This window comes from Leptosomus discolor, chromosome Z (assembly GCF_034619465.1).
Source record: "Leptosomus discolor isolate bLepDis1 chromosome Z, bLepDis1.hap2, whole genome shotgun sequence".
NCBI lineage: Eukaryota > Metazoa > Chordata > Aves > Leptosomiformes > Leptosomidae > Leptosomus > Leptosomus discolor.
Window position 1 is genome coordinate 13,018,007 of NC_141419.1, and position 19,831 is coordinate 13,037,837.

At 43.4% G+C, this 19,831-nt stretch overlaps 1 protein-coding gene across 4 annotated transcripts; it reads left to right on the top strand.

Annotated features, from left to right (window-relative positions):
• Positions 1-4,856: 4,856 nt before the first annotated feature.
• On the top strand, positions 4,857-17,874 carry CCNH (cyclin H). Of its 4 annotated transcripts, XR_015184075.1 has the most exons (10): positions 4,857-4,973; positions 5,171-5,293; positions 6,592-6,665; positions 6,936-7,146; positions 7,455-7,618; positions 9,645-9,715; positions 14,012-14,123; positions 14,694-14,754; positions 16,477-16,706; positions 17,791-17,818. XR_015184075.1 is itself a non-coding variant. In XM_086480577.1 (9 exons), the coding sequence occupies exons 1-9, from the start codon at positions 4,857-4,859 to the stop codon at positions 17,827-17,829; spliced, it is 972 nt and encodes a 323-aa protein (XP_086336703.1). In that variant the 3' UTR covers positions 17,830-17,874. The 4 variants fall into 4 exon arrangements, 3 of the variants coding, with proteins under 3 accessions (XP_086336703.1, XP_086336704.1, XP_086336701.1); XM_086480577.1 differs by lacking the exon at positions 16,477-16,706 and having other exon boundaries at positions 17,791-17,874; XM_086480578.1 differs by lacking the exon at positions 16,477-16,706 and having other exon boundaries at positions 5,180-5,293; positions 17,791-17,874.
• The last annotated feature ends 1,957 nt before the right edge of the window (positions 17,875-19,831 follow it).

Genomic DNA, 19,831 nt, shown 5'->3' on the forward strand with positions numbered 1-19,831 from the left:
CTTTGTTAGTCATTGTATGACTGTGATATAACAAAGCGATGACTAAAAAAAACAAATAAAAACCAACCAACCACCCAAAAAGACCAAACCCAACCAAAATCTAAATACATATGAGGAAAATTTCTAGCACAGACAGGGTAGTGTTTATGCCATTGCCCAGAGCAATGATAAGATGTTTACCAGGACATACAGTTGTGATTAAAGAAAATTTGAACTGGACTCAGTGAGGAGAAAGTATATTTGCGTGACCTGAGAAATAGAAAGTCCGTCTTACAGGGCATTAAAAACGTTGAGCTTGACAAACTGTGGGCTAAGGGTGAGGGAGAAGATACGCTTAAGCTACTGAACTGTGCTGCTACAAAACCCTATGTACTTAACGTGGCCATGGATAGATGTAGACTGAAAAGTATGTTAATAATTTCTAGGACGATACATTCTACAACAACCTTCTACTCGGAATACAGGGTCCAAACAATCTACCAAGTTTAAGATGGAGAAACTTATGAATGAGCTTTATGAATGGCAACCACAAAGCTCCCAGGATATGGCTCAGGGCTGGAATGGAACCATAAATAATTTTTTGAGAGGCATTCTGAAATGATCAGATAAACGGTGTTGCAAAAAGTGTAAAATACGCTTTAAATATGTCTATTATTTCTTTACTAAAATAAAAGCCAAACAAACCTTAGAGCTTTGTATATCACTGTAATAATCAGAATTGCTGCATGGATGGATACGTATGGGTAGTAGAAGTCAATTAGTTGAAGATTTTAGGTAGTCTCTACAAGGATATTCCATAAGATCTACATTACAGAAGTCTTATTTCTCTAACCTCTATAACAGCACAGGAAGATGCCCATTAGACATTTTGTCACTGGGTGTTTTCAGTATGCAGTGCACACAAACTGTAGAGTACTTTGCTAATAAATTAATTGTTCTTAATGGGATGTTGTAAACATTAAATGACAGCTGTGCACAGAGAAGGTGTTCCTGGCACTCAAAGACTAAGTATTTTTGTGGCATAATTTTATAGTCACCCCTGACAAAAAGTACTGGTCCTGTTCTGCTTTCTAATGCTGTTTTACTTATGTGCAATGGGAGAGCAGAATTTAAAGAGAAGAGTTAGGATGCACTGGTTAGGGTTCCTGCCTCTCTGTTTGCTTCTCTTTTATCTATCTAATCCCTCTACACTACAGCCACTTAGAAAATACCTAAGTAACTAAACTACTCTAGCCTGACTGGTTTGTATAGCTATCAGAAAGGTCCACATACGGCAGCCTTGGTCACATTTTTGTCACCATCTTGAATTTACAGATTTAAATCAGGAAGATGGGAGAGAAATAAAATCAGTTGGTTGCCATTTCTCTGCTTTAATTATTGAATTCACTATTTGATGGGAGGAAAAATAAACTGAAATATATCCTGGACATGCCCCACGAGAGCAATGGTTTTTTTTTTTTTTTTCTTAAAAGAAAAAGAACTTCAAGAGGGGTAACTTGGAGACCTGTATTTGCTCTGTGCTTGCAATTTCCAGTAGAGTCAACAACTTACAGCCGGTTTAATTGAAACACAGTACATAATAAGCTTAAAAGTATTTCAGAGAAATGAATCTTGAAGATAACAGCCAAAAGCACTCAAGGAATAATAGGCTCAGAGGGGCTTCTCTGAGCATAAACTGATCTCCAAATCTTTTCTTGTTGAATTTGATGACACTGCTCAACTCTCAGAAGTATTTATTAGTTTAAAAGTAACACAAAAAAGAATAAATTCAATAAGGTTTCATATTTAACTTATCAAAAATAATATAGCTATAAGCAGATTGAAAATTGATGGAATCTTGTGAATGATATGGCTTGTTTTCTTTCAGAGAAAAGAGCGACATACTATTGTGAGAATAAAAAGATCTTCAGCTGTGCAAGTTCTCTGACATCATCCTTTTTGCTTTACTGCTTTGCACGAGTACCACAGTAGTTTACACTGGCGGCATTGAGTCTGCCATGCCACTGTAAATAGCTCTACTAAAAAAATTTCTGCTGTTTCTAGTCTTTGATTCAGCAACATGACTTTTTTTCTAAACAAAAATGAGGACTGGTTCTGAACCATAAATGAGACGAAGAACAACTTGCTTTACCACTTAAGCTGTCTTATACAAAGAAAGGGTCATATTCCCTACAGTTTTGGGGGTGGCTTCGGTGGATACATGTAATATTTTTCCCCCCAAGGATCCTTTTTATGTGAGGTGGGTTGATCCTGGCCAGATGTCAGGTGCCCACCAAAGTCATTCTATCACCCCCCCTCCTCAACTGGACAGGGAAGAGAAAAAAACCCCAAACAATAGGCTTGTGGGGTTGAGATAAGGACAGGGAGATCACTCAGCATTTACCATCATGGGCAAAACAGACTCAACTTCAAGAAAATATAATTTATTACCAATTAACTCAGAGAGGAGTAATAAGAAATAAACACAAATCTTAAACCACCTTCCCCTCCACCCCTCCCTTCTTTCCCGGGCTTAACTTTGATCCGGATTTCTCTTCCTCCTCCCCATCTGAGTGGCGCAGGGGGAGCACAGGCAACGGGGGTTAGGGTCAGTTCATCACCCTGTTGTTCCTGCCGCTCCTTCCTCCTCATGGGGAGGACTCCTCACATGCTTCCCCTGCTCCACCGTGGGGTCATTCTCACAGGAAATAGTCCTCCATGACTTCTCCAGCGTGAGTCCTCCCACGGTCTACAGTTCTTCATGAACTGCTCCAGCGTGGGTCTCCTCCATGGGGTGCAGTCCTTCAGGAACCAACTGCTCCAGCGTGAGTCCCCCTCATGGGGTCACTGACAGCAAACCTGCTCCAGCGTGGGCTTCTCTCTCTCCACGGGCCACAGCTCCTGCCAGGAGCCTGCTCTGGTGCAGGCTTCCCACGAGGTCACAGCCTCCTTCACGTATCCACCTACTCCGGTGTGGGGGCCCTCCATGGGGTGTAGGCAGATATCTGCTCCACTGCCCATGGGCTGCAGGGGGACAGCCTGCCTCACCATGGTCTTCACCACAGGCCGCAGGGCAATTGCGGCTCCGGTGCCTGGAGCACCTCCTTCCCCTCCTTCTTCACTGACCTTGGTGTCTGCAGAAAGTTTCTCTCACATATTCTCACTCCTCTCACTCGCTGCAATTACTGCTGCACAACAACTTTTTCACTCTCTTAAATACGTTATCTCAGAGGCGAAAAACGCTGTCGCTGATGGGCTCGGCCTTGGCCAGCGCGGGTCCGTCTTAAAGCCGGCTGGCATTGGCTATATCTGACATAGGGGAAACTTCTAGCAGCTTCGTACAGAAGCCACCCATGTAACCCCCCCGCCACCAAAACCTTGCTATGCACACATAAACCCGTTACATCACTTATTCCTGGTATGTAGAAGGGGCAGACATTTTCTGGATCCTGGAAACCTATCAGCTAGTTTTATATGAGAGTCCTGTGCCAGAGGCCCATTCCACCCCATCTCCCTTCAGGCAAAAAGTTCATTTGGTATAACATAAAGGGTTCTCTGCCTTTTTTTTTCCTAACAGTATTATTTGGTGTTGATAAATTATATGGTTTCATAGCTACATCGATGGACAGTGAGTTATCCATGCAGCCAGAGATGTGCCCTTGTGGCCAAGAAGGTCAGTCAGCGGTATCCTGGGTTGCATCAAGAAAAGCGTGGCCAGCAGGTTCAAGCAGGCTCTTCTCCCCCTCTACTCTGCCGTCGTGAGGCCACATCTGGAGTGCTGTGTCCAGTTCTGGGCTCCCCAGTTCAAGAGGGACAGGGAACTACTGGAGAGAGTCCAGCGGAGGGCTACAAAGATGATGAGCACCTCTTCTGCAAGGAGAGGCTGAGAGACCTGAGGCTGTTTAGCCTAGAGAAGAGAAGACTGAGAGGGAACCTTATCAACACTTATAAATATCTAAAGGGTGGGTGTCGAGAGGATGGGGCCAGGGTTTTTTCAGTGGTGCCCAGTGACAGGACAAGGGGCAATGGGCACAAACTGGAGCACAGGAATTTCCATCTCAACATGATGAAAAACTTCTTCACGTTAACGGTGACAGAGTGCTGGAACAGGCTGCCCTGGGAGGTTGTGGAATCTCCTTTCCTGGAGATACCCAAAACCCACCTGGATGCAGTCCTGTGTGACCTGCTCTGGGTAAACCTGCTTTAGCAGGGGTGTTGGACTAGATGATCTCCGGAGGTCCCTTCCAACCCCGACCGTTCTGTGATTCTGTGAAACTGAATGGTGAATTTCTTTTTTGATGTCAGCATGCTTCACAATATTTAAAAAAAGCTCGAAAAAATGTGAAGCAGCATTTTATAGCCACGTGTGATTGTAACATGACGTAAGCATGACCACTGCAAGCTAAAACCTCTGTGCCATCCTCAGACGGGTGAGGCCACGGCGCTCCCCAGAAGAGCCTACACTCTAACGTGTTCCACCACGTGCTCCTTCGGGGCTCAATCCCAGTTCCCTTACTCATACCCGCTAGTTTTTTAGTGCATTAAAAGACTCAATGACAGATTAACGGAGGCTTGGGGTGCTTTGCCGCTCAGACCAGTGTCCTAGCTCCAGGAGCAGCATCTCACTCTGGCCTCCCTCGTTCCCTTCCCGCAATGGCGCCCGCCGCCTTTTCCGCTCCCCCCCGCCCCGCCCGACACCTCCAGACTCACCCCCCTCAGCACAGCCGTCGCCTTCCCCTCCGCCGCCCCCGCCCCAGCCCTCAAGCAGCCCCTCACCCACCCCTCCCACCAAACTACCACTCCCGGCACGCCCCGCGCCCGCCGTAAACCGAGCTGCCGTAAAGCGCGGGCGGCCCCAAGTCGCCGCTGCCGGCGCCATGTACCACAGCAGCACGCAGCTGCGGCACTGGACCTTCCGCGATGAGGAGGAGCTGGCGAGGTGCCGGGACGATGCCAACCGCAAGTTCCGCGGCAAAGCGGTGGCGAGCGGGAAGGTGCGGGGCGGGGGGCGGTGAGGAAGGTGGGGGGGGGGGCGGCGGGGAGGGGTGACGAGGGCGTCGCGGCCTGCTCCCGGCCGGCGCTCCCTCCGCCTCCGAGGGAGGAGGTGGGATGGCGTGGGGTGGGGTGGAGTGGAGGCGGCGGCCGTGGCCGTGGCGGAGCGGTCAGGCTCGGCTTTGCTCCCCCCTTCAAGGTCCAGCAGACCGACCCGGTCCTTCTGGAGCCCCACGAGGAGCTGGCGATATGCAAGTACTACGAAAAGCGGTTGCTGGATTTCTGCGCCGTCTTCAAGCCCGCCGTGCCGAGATCCGTGGTGGTAAGGAGCGGTGCCCACTCGGTGTGAGCCTGGTCTGCTAAGGGGCTGCAGGCTTTGTCCCCTCCTTGCGTCGCTCCCTCGCTTGCAGCTTGCTTGTGATCTTGAGAGCACGGATCTCTTGGAGTTTTTTTGTCTTCCAGTGCCGCAGTTTGTGTTTCAAGAGGCTTTTCATCTCTTTTCTGTTTTCTGGGCAGTGCAGCCATTTCCAAAGCAGAGTTATTTCTCAACTTCATGCATTTCTTGCATGGATGACTTTTAACTGTTTTCTTTTTTGTCCCTTAAGCAAAGAGTAGCAACAAACCTGACGATATATGGATTTATGATCCAGTAAAATGATCTCACTGTAGCTAAAGGAGGCAGTCCCAGTGCTGGGCTGTTGTCCAGTTGTCAAGCATTGGTGCTTGTCTGACCACAAAGCAAGCTGGTTCAAGCATCTGTACTGGCAGTAAACTAACCTACACAGGAAAAAAAAAAAAATTGTCTTTTGACAGACTTATCTTGAATGCAGAAGAGTCCATTTCAGAGTGGGGAGTTACAGCTGAAGCAGGGACTGAAATTGTGCTTCTTTTGTCACCTAGCCATTAAGATGTATAACCTGTATGGTCCCCTGTCAGTCCTTCCTTTTTCTGACGGGCGTGGTGAATAACAAAGATGAAGAGTGTCTTGTGTGAAGACATGTTTGAAATGTCACAGTAGACTGCCATTACATGCTCTGTGGAGCCAAACCTTATATTTCAGAGGTGGTCCCTGCAGAATACGTGTACTGGACTCACCAAGTAATCGTTTATGGAAAACATCTGCTTTCATGTGTTCAGAGCAGCTTGGAAATTTGGCTTTGACTGCAGTACTTCTAGACACACAGAGAAGCATAGATGTTAAACACGTTGCCAGATTTACTGATCTAAAAAATCAGATGTCTTCGCTGGGATTACTCACAACTTTCAGGATAATTTTTTCAGTCTTTGTTTTTTTAAATTTCACTTAAATATCATGTTTTTCTCATGAAGATACTGTAGGCTTTTTTGGTATTATCTTCCTAAATATGTCTAAAAATGGAAGAAAAGATAACCAAGGTGCCACTTTATAAGGCTCTTGCAGGCATAAATGTATTAGAATTTGAAATATTTAATGACATGACATTGTGTGCATCTTACTGCCTTAGTGTATCCTGTATGTCTATAGTATGTGTTCAAACTTGCCTGTTCTGTTTTGTGATTTTATTTTTTTGTTTATTTTTTAATCCATTTTTGCTTCTATACTTACTTTTCCCTTTTTTTTTTTTTTTTTTTTTGATTTAGGGAACAGCTTGCGTGTACTTCAAACGCTTTTATCTCAATAACTCAGTGATGGAGTATCATCCTCGGATAATAATGTGAGTTATCAACATATCTTGAATTATTCTATCAAGTGGAACACTGGAGGTATAATTCTTATATCTGTAAAGACCTGAAAAAATAAGAAAGGAAATCTGAGAGCTTAAATATGAGTAAAGACAAAATATTGTCACTTTCAGTTTCCATTTGGAAAAGTTTGCTATCTTCAGAACATAGTGTTTTGAAGACAACAAATTTTCTGAACAGAACTCTTGATAAAAAGATGGATGCTGCACTTGTCAATTGTTTGCTTTTTTCCCCTCCTCAAGGCTAACATGTGCATTCTTGGCCTGTAAAGTAGATGAATTTAATGTGTCCAGTGCACAGTTTGTTGGTAACCTTCGAGAAAGCCCTCTCGGACAGGAAAAAGCTCTTGAACAAATACTGGAATATGAACTACTGCTTATTCAGCAACTGAACTTCCATCTTATCGTCCACAATCCATACAGGCCATTTGAGGGATTTCTAATCGATTTGAAGGTAGTATTGTTTTATGTGCTACGTATTCCATATACTGACGTAATACACATCTGTTGAGGGTTGTGTTAGAAAAATTTATTTCCTTTTGTGTCTGTGATCTTAAAAGATCTCATTTCCAAAGTGATAGACAAATAACTGAATGGAAGTTGGTTTAATTGTGGTCTTTAAGCACTTTAGATTATTTTTGGAATAAGAAGATGGCCTGCTACTTTTTAGCTTTACAAAATGTGGTTGAATTGTGTGTTTTGAGCTCATGCACCAGAAGACAAGGAACAGCTGCTTAACTGTCCTAAATACTTCCTTTTTAGACTCGCTACCCAATGCTGGAGAATCCTGAAGTTTTGAGGAAAACAGCTGATGACTTCCTCAATCGAGTGGCTCTGACAGATGCGTATCTGCTCTTTGCTCCCTCACAGATAGCTCTCACTGCCATATTATCTAGTGGTTCAAGAGCAGGAATTAATATGGAAAGGTAGTCTTTTCTTTTCCGTTATAGGTATAATTTAAACAGTTTATTTGCTTCTTGTATAAATTGTTTTGTTCTAGACATTCTTAACTAGTAGAAGTGTGTATTTACTGATTGTTAACACTCTGGTATGTTCTTTAAATATGTTTCAAAACTGAAGTGGTGCTGTTTTTTGGTTGGTTTTTTTGGTTGTTTTTTTTTTCCATTTTCAAAAAAGTAGGTGATGAATGCAATTATTTGGTGTCTGGTTTTTATATTCCTTTGGAAGAAGGAAAAAAAAAATTCAAACTGATGACTTTGCCCTAATTAGAGCAGTGTAGCATTTTCAGACTCATCTTGAAGGTCAGAGTGAAGTAAGTAGAAATACAGTAGAAACTGAGAGTATGAAACACCTAAAGAATCACTTAAAATTAAAAAGAAAAGAAAAGGAAGATTTTTGAGGTATATGAGGTTACAGAGTCAAATGAAATTACACCGAACTGACAGCTACTAGGCATGTGGAAACTAAGTGCTGTTTTAAATCAGTCCCTTCTGTGGTCTAGCCACTGATGTTAGTTTGCAAAGGCATTATCAAACACTTTTGATGTCGTAGCTGAAATGCATGGTTTGTTTGGTTTGGTTCTAAGGACAAAACATACTCTTTTCTTCAGAAAAACAGCTGAGATGGTTGCCGTAAGTAGCTGTATCTGAAGCGTTTCTATCACCTGCAAGCAAAGGGTCTGATGCAGAATGCAAACAGTTCTTTTTAAAGAAGCTTTCCTTCCACCTGCTGTAAATGAATCTCGGATCTTTTTTGCTCAAAAAGAATTAAGACAGTGTGGGAGTATCCTCTACAGGGTTCCCTGTCACATTAACGATAGTGTAAAAATATTCAGGTGCATAGTATAACTTGAAACTTGTTGATCTCATACCTGAATTTACATTCTGTGCTACTTGTGCCCAAATTCAGAAAAGCATGCTTACAAAAAGAACTAGAACAATTTGTAGACAGTGTGTGAGTCAAGGTGTGTGAACTTTTACCTTTGCATATTCATGAAGAGCTCAAGTCTTTGTCATCTATCTACATCATGCAGTTGCTTTAGCCTTGTCATTTATTATTTTATGTGAGTTTGGACATGAGGGAAGCTAATGCTGCAGCTGGGGTCTTGGGTAGGTGGCTCCAAATGAATCTTCAGTTCTGGTGTCAGCACGAGGTTAAATAATACTCTTAAATTTGAGCTCTACAAGAGCAGTGATGCTAACAGAGCAAGTAGCAGCTTACAGTAATTCATCTTCATGGTGGCTGGTGCTGCAGTCCGGGAGCTGCAGCTGTTACAGAGGTTCACGTCTATGAAGTGAGCTTGAAGTTAACACAGACTGAACAGATTGATACACTTGTGAGCCTTTGGATTTTTGTGAGTTGTAAGTGCAGTCCCCAAGAAGGGATAAAAGTACCTGATTATTGTGGATCTTCGTGAGGATTGTTGCTCATGTGTGTTGGGGTTTTACCTAGGTCGTGTGTGTATGTGTTGATTTTCTTATTAAAGGGAAGTTTGAATCTCTGAGGGAAGAGGAAGGGACTCCCAGACTCTTACAAGACGGCATTTAGGATTTGCTTTTGGCTGCCAAAAGAAGCGCTTCCATCTTGCAAGCTTTGCTGTCTGTAGGTCTGTCTGAGGATGACTTTTCTGTAGTATTTGCTTTTCCAGCAGTCATACTGTGTGGTAGTGTGCTGTTAGTATGACAGTATAGAGTCTTGAACGTAAGTTGACTTAACTCGGTGAGGCTTACTTACAAATTCTGCGGTGTTGGAACTTTGGTTCTTTGCATGGCCAGGGAATGCTTTTGTCACATTGTTACGGAAGAATAATATTCAGAGTGACAGATACGCTTTTTTATCGCTTTATAGCACTTAACCAAGTTCTTACTAAGTCTAATCATAAAGCTTGAGATGTAAATAATAAATAATACATGTTTTATTAACTAATGGCAGCTGCTACAAGTAATTACCAGACTTTATTTTAAGAACTTACTCTTTCATGTCTCTTTGCAGTTATTTATCAGAAAGTCTTATGCTGAAAGAAAACAGAATATCCTTGGCCAAGCTACTAGATGGCATGAAATGTAAGTAAAGATTGGAAAAAATATGATAAACAGTATCTCTAAATGAGGAAAACCAGCTTTTTCCAAACAACAGAAGTTTTGAGCAGAAAAGTGTGCTTCAAGTGGTTTTCTTCACCTCAGGGCATGCATAAGGTGAGTAAGACATGAGGAGTTGAATGCACTACCTAGCACGTGGATACAAGAGGAGGAGACACTGAGACTTTCCTATGGTGTGAATAAATGAAATTAAAAGGCAAAGGTTCTGACGCTTCTCAGCTGCCTAGCTGTGTTGCCTTTCCAGCAAGTATCAGGGTGATTGAAGTCTCCCCTGAGAGCCAGGGTCATTTCATGCTGACTTACAAAAACTACTATCTAGTTCCCAAAATAATTTCTCACTTTTGAGTCAGCTGCTAGCACTTAATTGACTCCAGCTGACTCAAGTACATCAGTAGCATAAAAAAGACCAGGGAAAATGTGGGTCCCCTGATGAAGAAGTGGGTACCCTGGTGACAGAGGATACGCAGAAGGCAGAGTTACTGAATGCCTTCTTTACTCAGTCTTTACCGCTATGGCTGGTCCTCAGGAATCCCAGGCTCTGGAGGTAAGAGAGGAAATCTAGAGAGAGAATTTTCCCTTGTTTGAGGAGGCTTGGGTTAGAGATCATTTAGGCAAACTGGACGCTCACAAATCCAGGGGCCCTGATGGGATGCACCCGTGAGTGCTGAGGGAGCTGGCAGATGTTGTCCCCCTCAGCTTTAGCAAAACGTTTTGACACCGTCTCCCATCACATCCTCATAAGTAAGCTTAGGAAGTGTGGGATGGACAAGTGGACAGTGAGGTGGATCGACAACTGGCTGAAGGACAAAGCTTAGAGGGTTGTGATCAGTGGTGCTGAGTCTAGTTGGAGGCCTGTGACTAGTGATGTTCCCCAGGGGTCGGTACTGGGTCCAGTCTTACTCAACATACTCATCAACAACCTGGATGAAGGGACACAGTGCACCCTCAGCAAGTTTGCTGGTGATACAAAGTTGGGAGGAGTGGCTGACACGCCAGAAGGCTGTGCTGCCATTCAGCGAGGTGTGGGCAGGCTGGAGAGCTGGGTGGAGAGGAACCTAAGTAGGTTCAACAAGGGCCTGCACCTGGGGAGGAATAACCCCAGGCACCAGTACAAGCTGGGGGTCAACCTGCTGGAGAGCAGCGCTGCAGAGAAGGACCTGGGAGTTCTGGTTGAGAGAAAGTTGACCCTGAGCCAGCAACATACCCTTGTGGCCAAGGAGGCCAACGGCATCCTGGGGTGCATGAAGAAGTGTGGCCAGCAGGTTGAGGGAGGTTCTCCTCCCCCTCTACTCTGCCCTGGTGAGGCCACACCTGGAGTGCTGTGTCCAGTTCTGGGCTCCCCAGTTCAAGAGGGACAGGGAACTACTGGAGAGAGTCCAGCGGAGGGCTACAAAGATGATGAGCACCTCTTCTACAAGGAGAGGCTGAGAGACCTGAGGCTGTTTAGCCTAGAGAAGAGAAGACTGAGAGGGGACCTTATCAACACTTATAAATATCTAAAGGGTGGGTGTCAAGAGGATGGGGCCAAGGTCTTTTCAGTGGTGCCCAGTGACAGGACAGGGGGCAATGGGCACAAACGAGCATAGGAAGTTCCATCTCAACATGAGGAAGAACTTTACTCTGAGGGTGACAGAGCGCTGGAACAGGCTGCCCTGGGAGGCTGTGGAGTGTCCTTCCCTGGAGAGATTAAAAGCCCTCCTGGACGCAGTCCTGTGTGACCTCCTCTAGGCTGACGGCTTTAGCAGGGGGTTGGACTAGATGATCTCCAGAGGTCCCTTCCAACCGCTGCCATTCTGTGTGACTTTTCAGTCACTGTGTCTGAAAAATTAGAGCTTCAGGCAGAAGCCTGCACATAACTACTTCTACCACCAGAGGGTACCTCTTCTAAGGTAAATGGTTAATTTTAAGTTATGTGCCAGGATTTGCACTTCTGTTTTGCAGTTATAAATATGTTCTAAAAGATGTTTAGGTTTGCTAGTGTGAGGAAAAAAAATTAATAAATTTATATATATATTTTTTTTTTTTTAAAAAAAGAATCAAGAATGCTAGCATGGTTTAGCTAAAATAATGGGGAATGTAGTACACTGATTATTACCTTTTTTAATTCAATGAAAAGTCTGGAATATGAAATTTCCAGTAAGTATTCAGTTATTTAATGTTTTAAGCTAATGCATACGTTTAAAATGGGAGAGTGGTAGCATTAAAAATGCAGTCCTTTGACTAAGCGGACTTCAGTAGTGAATGCACCATACAAATCACCAGGGCCTACAAATTGAAGTTAAGTTGAATTTGTACAACTTAAGATGCTCTTCCCTTTCTCTTCCTTATGACAAATCCAGTTTTCAGGTTTCCATTGCTGAGATGCAGAGGGAATGCTGGGATCACTTGCATCATTCTGGGTGGTAGCTTTAGTCCAAAGGCAGCTCTTCTGTAAACATACGGTGGCTGGAAGGAAATTTTGAAGCATCTGAAATTACTAGTTTTATGGAGAACTGGTGGTAAAGGAAAAAAATCTTGTTTCTTGCCAGGGTAGCTGTAAATTTAATTTGCATTCTTAACAAGACTGAAACCCATCTTTTTTTGACTGAGGTGCAAGACTGAATGCAAAAAACAACTGTGCATTTTGAAGCTTGTTAGCAGAGTAAGACGAACTTTACATTATTATAATTTACCTTGAGAAAATCCAAAATCTGCGATGCTAATGGTGTGTTTCAGTGTAGTTCTTTGTGCTCAGCTTCTGCTATACCTTGATGTTATTTAGAATTAATCCTGTGATGTAAAGTGATAGTTAAGTCTAATATATATAATAATTTTTGATTCTCTAAAGTTTGAATGCTGTGTGGGATGAGAATTTTTGTAAGCAAGCAGTTTGGGAGGAATTAATACTTTCAATGTCTAATGCTTGCTTTAACAAATACAAGGATTTTACTTGGTAAGCTTTTTGTCTCAACTGTTGGCAATATGTTTGCCTTTTAGTGTCTTTTGAGTCTGTTCAAAAACTAGATTTGATGCTTTCAAAACTTTACAGAGGTGTGGACTTCAAAACTTATTAGATTCTGGTTTTTCTCTGTGTACGATTCTGAATTTTTTTTGGTGTAGGGTTTTTTTATTTTCTTAGTAGAAGCGGCTTGGAAATGTGTACTGTGCTCCTGTTACCATGAGGGAGGGAGGGAGGGTAAGCTGTTGGCTCAAGCGTAACTATGAGGCACAAGCAATAACAGTAGCCATACTACTGATTGATAACCTTGTGTAATTCACAAATCTCATGGGCTGAGCCTGGCTGGACAGGGGAGAGAAAATAAAACAAAAGGCTCATGAGTCAAGATAAGGACAGGGAGATCACTCAGCAATTACTGTCACAGCCAAAACAGAGTGGACTTGAGGAAATTAGTTTAATTTACTACCAGTCGAATCAGAGTAGGATAATGAGAAATAAAACGAAATCTTAAATTAAAACACCTTCCCCACACCCCTCCGTTCTTCCTGGGCTCACCTTCACTCCTGATTTTTCTCTGCCTCCTTCTCCCTGAGTGGTGCAGAGGGACGGGGAATGGACTGCTCCAGCATGGGATCCCTCCCATGGGAGACAGTCCTCCATGAACTTCTCCAACGTGGGTCCCTTCCATGGGGTCACAAGTTCTGCCAGCAAACCTGCTCCAGCATGGGCTCCTCTCTCCACAGGGCCACAGGTCCTGCCAGGAGGCTGGTCCAGCACAGGCTTCCCACGGGTTCACAGCTTCCTTCAGGTATCCACCTGCTGTGGTGTGGGGTCCTCCAGGGGATGCAGGTGGGCATCTGCTCCACTGTTGACTTCCATGGGCTGCAGGGGGACAGCCTGCCTCACCATGGTCTTCACCACAGACCTCAGGGGAATCTCTGCTTCGGTGCCTGGAGCATCTCCTCCCCCTCCTCTGACCTTGGTGTCTGCAGAGCTGTTTCTCTCGCATATTCTCACTCCTCTCTCAGGCTGCTGTTGCACAGCAGGTTTTGTATTGTTTTTTTTTTTTCTTTCCCCCTTCTCAAACATGTTATCACAGAGGCACTGCTGCCATTGCTGATGGGCTCAGCCTTGGCCAGCAGTGGGTCCATCTTGGAGCCAGCTGGTGTTGGCTGTATTGGATGTAGAAGCTTCTGGCAGCTTCTCACAGAAGCCACCCCTATGTCCGCCACTGCTGCCAAAACCTCGCCACACAAATCCAGTACAACAAGGTAGAGCAGAAATTATTTAATGTGCTTAAAGCTGTGTTGTTTTCACTGTAGGCATGAAAAATCTGATAAACAAATACGAGCTGCCAAGGCCTGAAGAGGTTGCTGCTCTAAAACAAAAATTGGAGAAGTGTCACAGCTTGGAGCTTTCACTTAGCACAAACCCGTAAGTAGATACTTACTCTTTGATGTGTTACACTTCTGCCTTTTTTATTGCTGTAGAAACATTTTCTCCCGTCTGTGTGAGCGATTGAAAATGAAAACATTGAAACGTGCACACAAAGATGACTGTTCACATACTGACTATGTGAGGGTCTACTGGAAGCTTTCAGTAATGCATAAATACATTCTTTTGTGCTGATTTCTACTGCAAGCTGTAATACTGATGATTTTGTAACACAGAACTGGAATCCCAGGTGGCTTCTGAGGTCTGGCCACTGGATGTCATATGTAATGAGAATCAAGGGCTTTAAAAATCATGTGATTAAAACATGATTACCCTGTGTAAAGGGTTAATGTTTTCTTAAGCTTTACGTAGATTGCAAAGGACGTCATAATTTTTCTTTTCTGCCCTTTTCACTTCAGTAGCGTACACTGTGAGCTTCCAGCAAGCTGCTAGTGGAGGCTTGAGTAGTTTGTGCCAAGTGTGTCCATAATCTAATCTTATGGCCAAATAAGGAGACTCTGACTTACAAAAATACCTAAACGTTTCACTTCTTTTCTGGATGGGGTTTAGGAAGAAGAGGAAAGGTTATGAAGATGATGACTATGTCACAAAGAAATGTAAAGTGGATGAGGTCAGTAAACCTATTGTACTTGTACCAAGACAAAAGTGACACATCTCCTGAGAAAAAACTTCTGCATCTGTTAACATTCTTTTATGTGTTGCTCAGACAGAATCTTTTTCAACTTTTTTCTTTTTTTTTACGTGAGCCAGAGTTCATCCTAGTGTGCACTTGGGAGTGTTCTTAAATACCCTGGTCTTTTGTGGGGAGGGGGAAGAACATGCAGGCCATCCTTCCTGCTATTTCCTGTGCTTCGAAAGTCTTTTTGACAATCCATAGAACAACCGTAGAACAGTATCAGTCTTACAGTGTGTGAAACTCCATGATGCCAGCGAGGGGACGTAGCTGTGAAACAAACTTGGAATATTGTGATGAAAGGAGGTTTTGGAAGGCCAGGAGCTGAACACCTGAGGAGAAATCCTGCCTCTACAGGTGGAAAGCACTCCTCAGAATGCGTAGGAAGTAAGTGAGCATATGCTGGAATATACTCGAGCAGGGTTTTATCACAGAAGTTTTATGTGTTTTTCTGCTGGCCAGTGTTTCAAGGACTGTTTTGATTTACTTTATTTGGCTTCTCACACAAAGCAGAAGTCAGCTGCTGGACTAAATTTCTGCAATCAGCAAGTTTGCTAGCAAGGCTTGCATAAATTAGAAATAGGTAGCTAGTACCTCAGGTTACAAGACCAAGTATAAATGAGGTGGAGATGGACTGAGAAGGGTGACTCAATGAAAACAGAATTAAGATAATCCTTCAGATCTCATCTGAACACCTTTCAGAGCTTTCACTTGTAACATTGACTGGAGGTTGTAGCAGACATCGTACATCCTGATAGTCTGAGACATCTTGAGTATGGCATTTAGGAAAACTTGCTGAGAGGGTTGTCAAAATCTTAACAGAGAAGGCAGAATGTGTGTTTTTTTATAATTCAAGGAGTCTTGCTGTTATAAATTATCATAGCAGGTTGATGCTGCAATGTCAAACTAGAATCTAAGAAATTATTTGAACAAGATTACAGTGTCAGCATTGGAAGTATGTTCTAACAAAATGTGGAACCTCAGGCATATTTTATGGTAACTATTTAATACTGCAAAAGCTTTGACTAGTGTTTATTGTAAATGCCAGGCTTAAAAAGCATATTGAAACTGGCAGCTCTGTAGAACTAGCACTTCCATAACTTTTCACTTTCTCACGAAATGACTTGGAGAACGGCTCCAACTAAGCTCTGGAGACTCATGTCTTCCCTGCCCCAGTTTAATTTGAAGGGGGTCTTACTTTCATTATGCCACTATGGCTTGAGGCAGTTTTGATTTTTGGGTTTCTTACTGATTTATATTCACAATTCTTTTTCCAAAGGAATAAATTGATTGGATAAATTCACAGGGTATACAGCGTTTCACGATAAGCTCTTGCATAGCTTTAACAGCTCCTGAAACTTGGGTTTTAAAATATTGAGTGTCTGTTTGAACTGCCAAGGGTTTGGACTTGTGTAGTTTAACTTCTGAGTAATTATCACATGTAAGAGCAGATCTGAGCTGGCCAGGACATAAAGGAAAAAGTGTACTTAACTTTCTGAAAGCTTAAGGTTTGAGCAGTATGCATATAGTATGAGACGTCACTAATCCTGCAGCTAGCCGATTTTAACAATAATTGTATCTTTAAGTAATTAGGCTGTAGTATACAAGTGTACCGTCATTTCTGATCTATTTGTAAGATTTTGTTTCTTCATTTAATAGTTTGCCACTGAAGTTAGTATCAGTAGCAAGGCCGTAACTGGTACGGAGAGCTCACCAATTTGAAACGATCGAAGAAACACGCAGGGTGCTGGTTGAGAACAGATGACTCAGCTGCCAGAGCGATGAAGCCATAGAATGCACAAGATACTAGTAACAGATTGCAGTATGAGCTCGTGTGGAAACCTCTACGTAGCTGTCTAATGAAGAAGCATGACCTAAACCTCAACCAGGTGCTGAAATGGGGCTGCTCTAATGACTGTCTCTGTGACTTTAAGAGTAGGCATGGGTAACTAGCGTTAAGGTTAAAAGGGCTTAGTCACCACTAGTTCAAATATTTTATTAGCCTTTCTTCTGTTCGTGGAATGCTTCTGTTCAGTATTAAGTCCTGGCCATAAAGGGCATAGCTTGTTGTGGTGTGGGTTTGGCGGGGAGGGTGGTGGTGTTCTTGGTAAGCATCGTGGCATGCTTGCAGAAGCCAGAATTGGGGCTTAGTCCCAGAAGGCTTTCAATCCTGTGTTGTGGGATTAGCCACTGTTAGCTAAAATAAATATAAAAAATAAAATCTTTCCTTCGATACATGTACTTGACTAAGTTATTTCCATTTTCTTCCCTGCACAAGACGCTGAGCACACTGGGCCGTATTGCTTGGGAGGGGCATGCAAAAAACATCTTAAATGAACCCAGGAACTCAGAACTTAATTGGACTCTCACAGCAGGCTCTGGCGTACCTGAAGAAATTCCTTTAAGTGTGCTCACATTTAGCAGTGGGAGCAAGTCTGAGTAGAAGTGCAGATCATGGGGAGGCCAAGGAAAGGAAATAGTACCCTTGCATGTTGTTCATCAGTTCCTGGCCGTGACCTTAGGTCAGGCACGCCACAAGGACCTGAAGGGAAACTTAACAAACCTGCATTTTGTCAAGTAACTTCTGTGTAGGCCTTGCATGAATTCGTACTTCTAGTTTGAGCTAGGTTTGTAAGTTAGCCAGGACTGACCATTGCTACCTGTTGTCAGAAGTTGAGTGGAGTGTGCAAGTGGGGTCAAGCATCCTGGCAAATGCGCATCTGCGGAGTACTGTGGACAAAGACTGTGTCTAAAGTCAGTTTGAACTTGTTGTTGAAGTGCATTACTGATAGCAGGCACAGTTCAGAGATGAGAAAAGTTCTCTTTAACTGGCTTATGTCGTAGAAGTTACTGTGACAGCGTGTGCAGAAGTACCATGCACCTACAGGGAGGTGCTGCCTGGCCCACCTTACCATAAAACACCCTCAATTCACACATTGCTGCTCAAGGCACTGCTTTTTTCCCTTCCATTAGGAAGAGTGGACTGATGATGATCTTGGGGACTCAGTGTAACCTGGAAGGAAGATGGAATCCTACCACTGCAGAAACTGCTGTTTGGTGTCAAGTGTGAACCTCCAGAGGTCCCTTCTGACCCCTACCATTGTGAGCCTCTGTCATGAGGTATTTATTAGCATCCTTGCAATAAAGCATTTTACTTTCCTGGAATAGTTGCAGTTCAATTAAACCCTCATCTATTCAAGGTCACACATTAGTAAGAAATGTTTGCTTTAAAAACCTGTCACTTGTGGAAGAGTTTTGCTTTAGGAACAGTTTGAGATATCACTTAAGTGGAGGATTACAGCGTGGCAGTAGCCAAAGTCAAACTGGGCCTGTAGTGAACTGGGTGAACCCAAGCAGGAGCCACCTCTGGCAAGAGATGTGTAAGAGCCTTAGAGCAGATGTGCTCCCCTGCTCCCAAGCTTGGCATTGAATCAGCTGAAAGAATCTACCCATGCCCGTTAACACTTGGTGTGTTTGGAAAGCTCTTCTCAAGGGGCTGCGACAGTGTATGGAGGCTGCAGCAACATATTTTACAATATGGAAAGTAATAATCACACCCTTGTGGCTTACTCTGCAGCTGTGATCTCAGAGGAGGCTGCTGTGACTATCTTACCTGGGGGCAACTGAGAAGAGTATTTTTAAAGTCTAAGTAATTAGATGTTTCCAAATCTACAGCAAAGTCTACTTCCGTTTCATACGCTATTTTAGAACATAGGCAGTCCTACAGTACACACACCTAAATGCACTTTGGGAGGTTCCCAGTTTCATTCTCATCACTGCATTCTGGCTGTGATACATAAATAGCCAGGCAGCTCTGTTCCCCAAAGTTTGCGTTTTCACCATGTTATACTGCCTTCATCCAGCCACCGAAATCTACAAAATAACCCACTTTATCCACTCTGTTTTTGAGAAATCTTTCTATACCAGGATCATTGGCTGACTAGTCAGGGAAGAAAAGCAGCTGCTACAATTTCACTCCAGAAAGCCTAACATTGTTTACACAACACCTTCGTCATCAGGTGAAGGGTGACTTAACATAGTTTCTAAGGTTCTGAACTGACTGGAAGCTCTAAGCAGAGCCTTCAGCATAGTGGATTAACAAAAATGTGTTACGAACTGGGACTGTGACTTGTGCGACCTAATGGCACACAGACACAGAACCAAGTCAGGCAGAAAAAGACCCCAGTTCATTACGTTTTCCTCTGAGATGCAGTTTCATACACCCTCGACAGCAATAGGTCAAGCAGTAGCTTTATGGGCAACTCTAAAATTTTAAAGCATTCAGTAGTACCAAGGTCTTGCAAACTGGTGTGCCTTCACTGGGCTGCATCAAGTGTCACCTCTGGCTGCACATGTACTACTTGTGATGCTGGGGAGCTCCACAGCGCCAGGCACCCACCTTCAAGAAAGTTGCCCCAACTGCAGAGACCGGGGCAGCACAGCAGGAGAGACATGCAGTAAAGTTGCAAGAAAGACCCAAAAGTCTACCCCATTTAGCGTGACAGTGAATGGAAAAAGCAGTTCTAATAGACAGGAGACACAGTGTAGTTGCTCTAACAGCGTAACAGCCACGTTTGTATTACACACTTACTTAGGTGATTATCTCATCACTCTTGTCAGTGAATCTCAGCATATTTTTATTCCTTATTAGATCGCTGCCTAGAAAAGTTACAAACGGTGATGCTGAAACACCCTCTGAATCACCTGCATATTTAATTTTTATTTTTTTTTCCAGTTGTAACTTACTTTTTTACCCCATGAGAATATGTAGAAATTAAGGCATATGGACAAGGCAGCGCTGTTCTGAGGATTCTTGCTAAAAAAGTGACACTGTATGAACATTTCAGAGTACAACATGTGTGCAGACACTAAAAAATTTCCACAGCAGCCAGTTAGCCAGTTTCCATAAAGAGTTGATCTGCAGCTTGATTTATTTTAAAAACTTAGTTTTCACTTATAAAAATAATATTTATGCTAGACTTACAGTACACAAAAGACGAACCAATACATATTT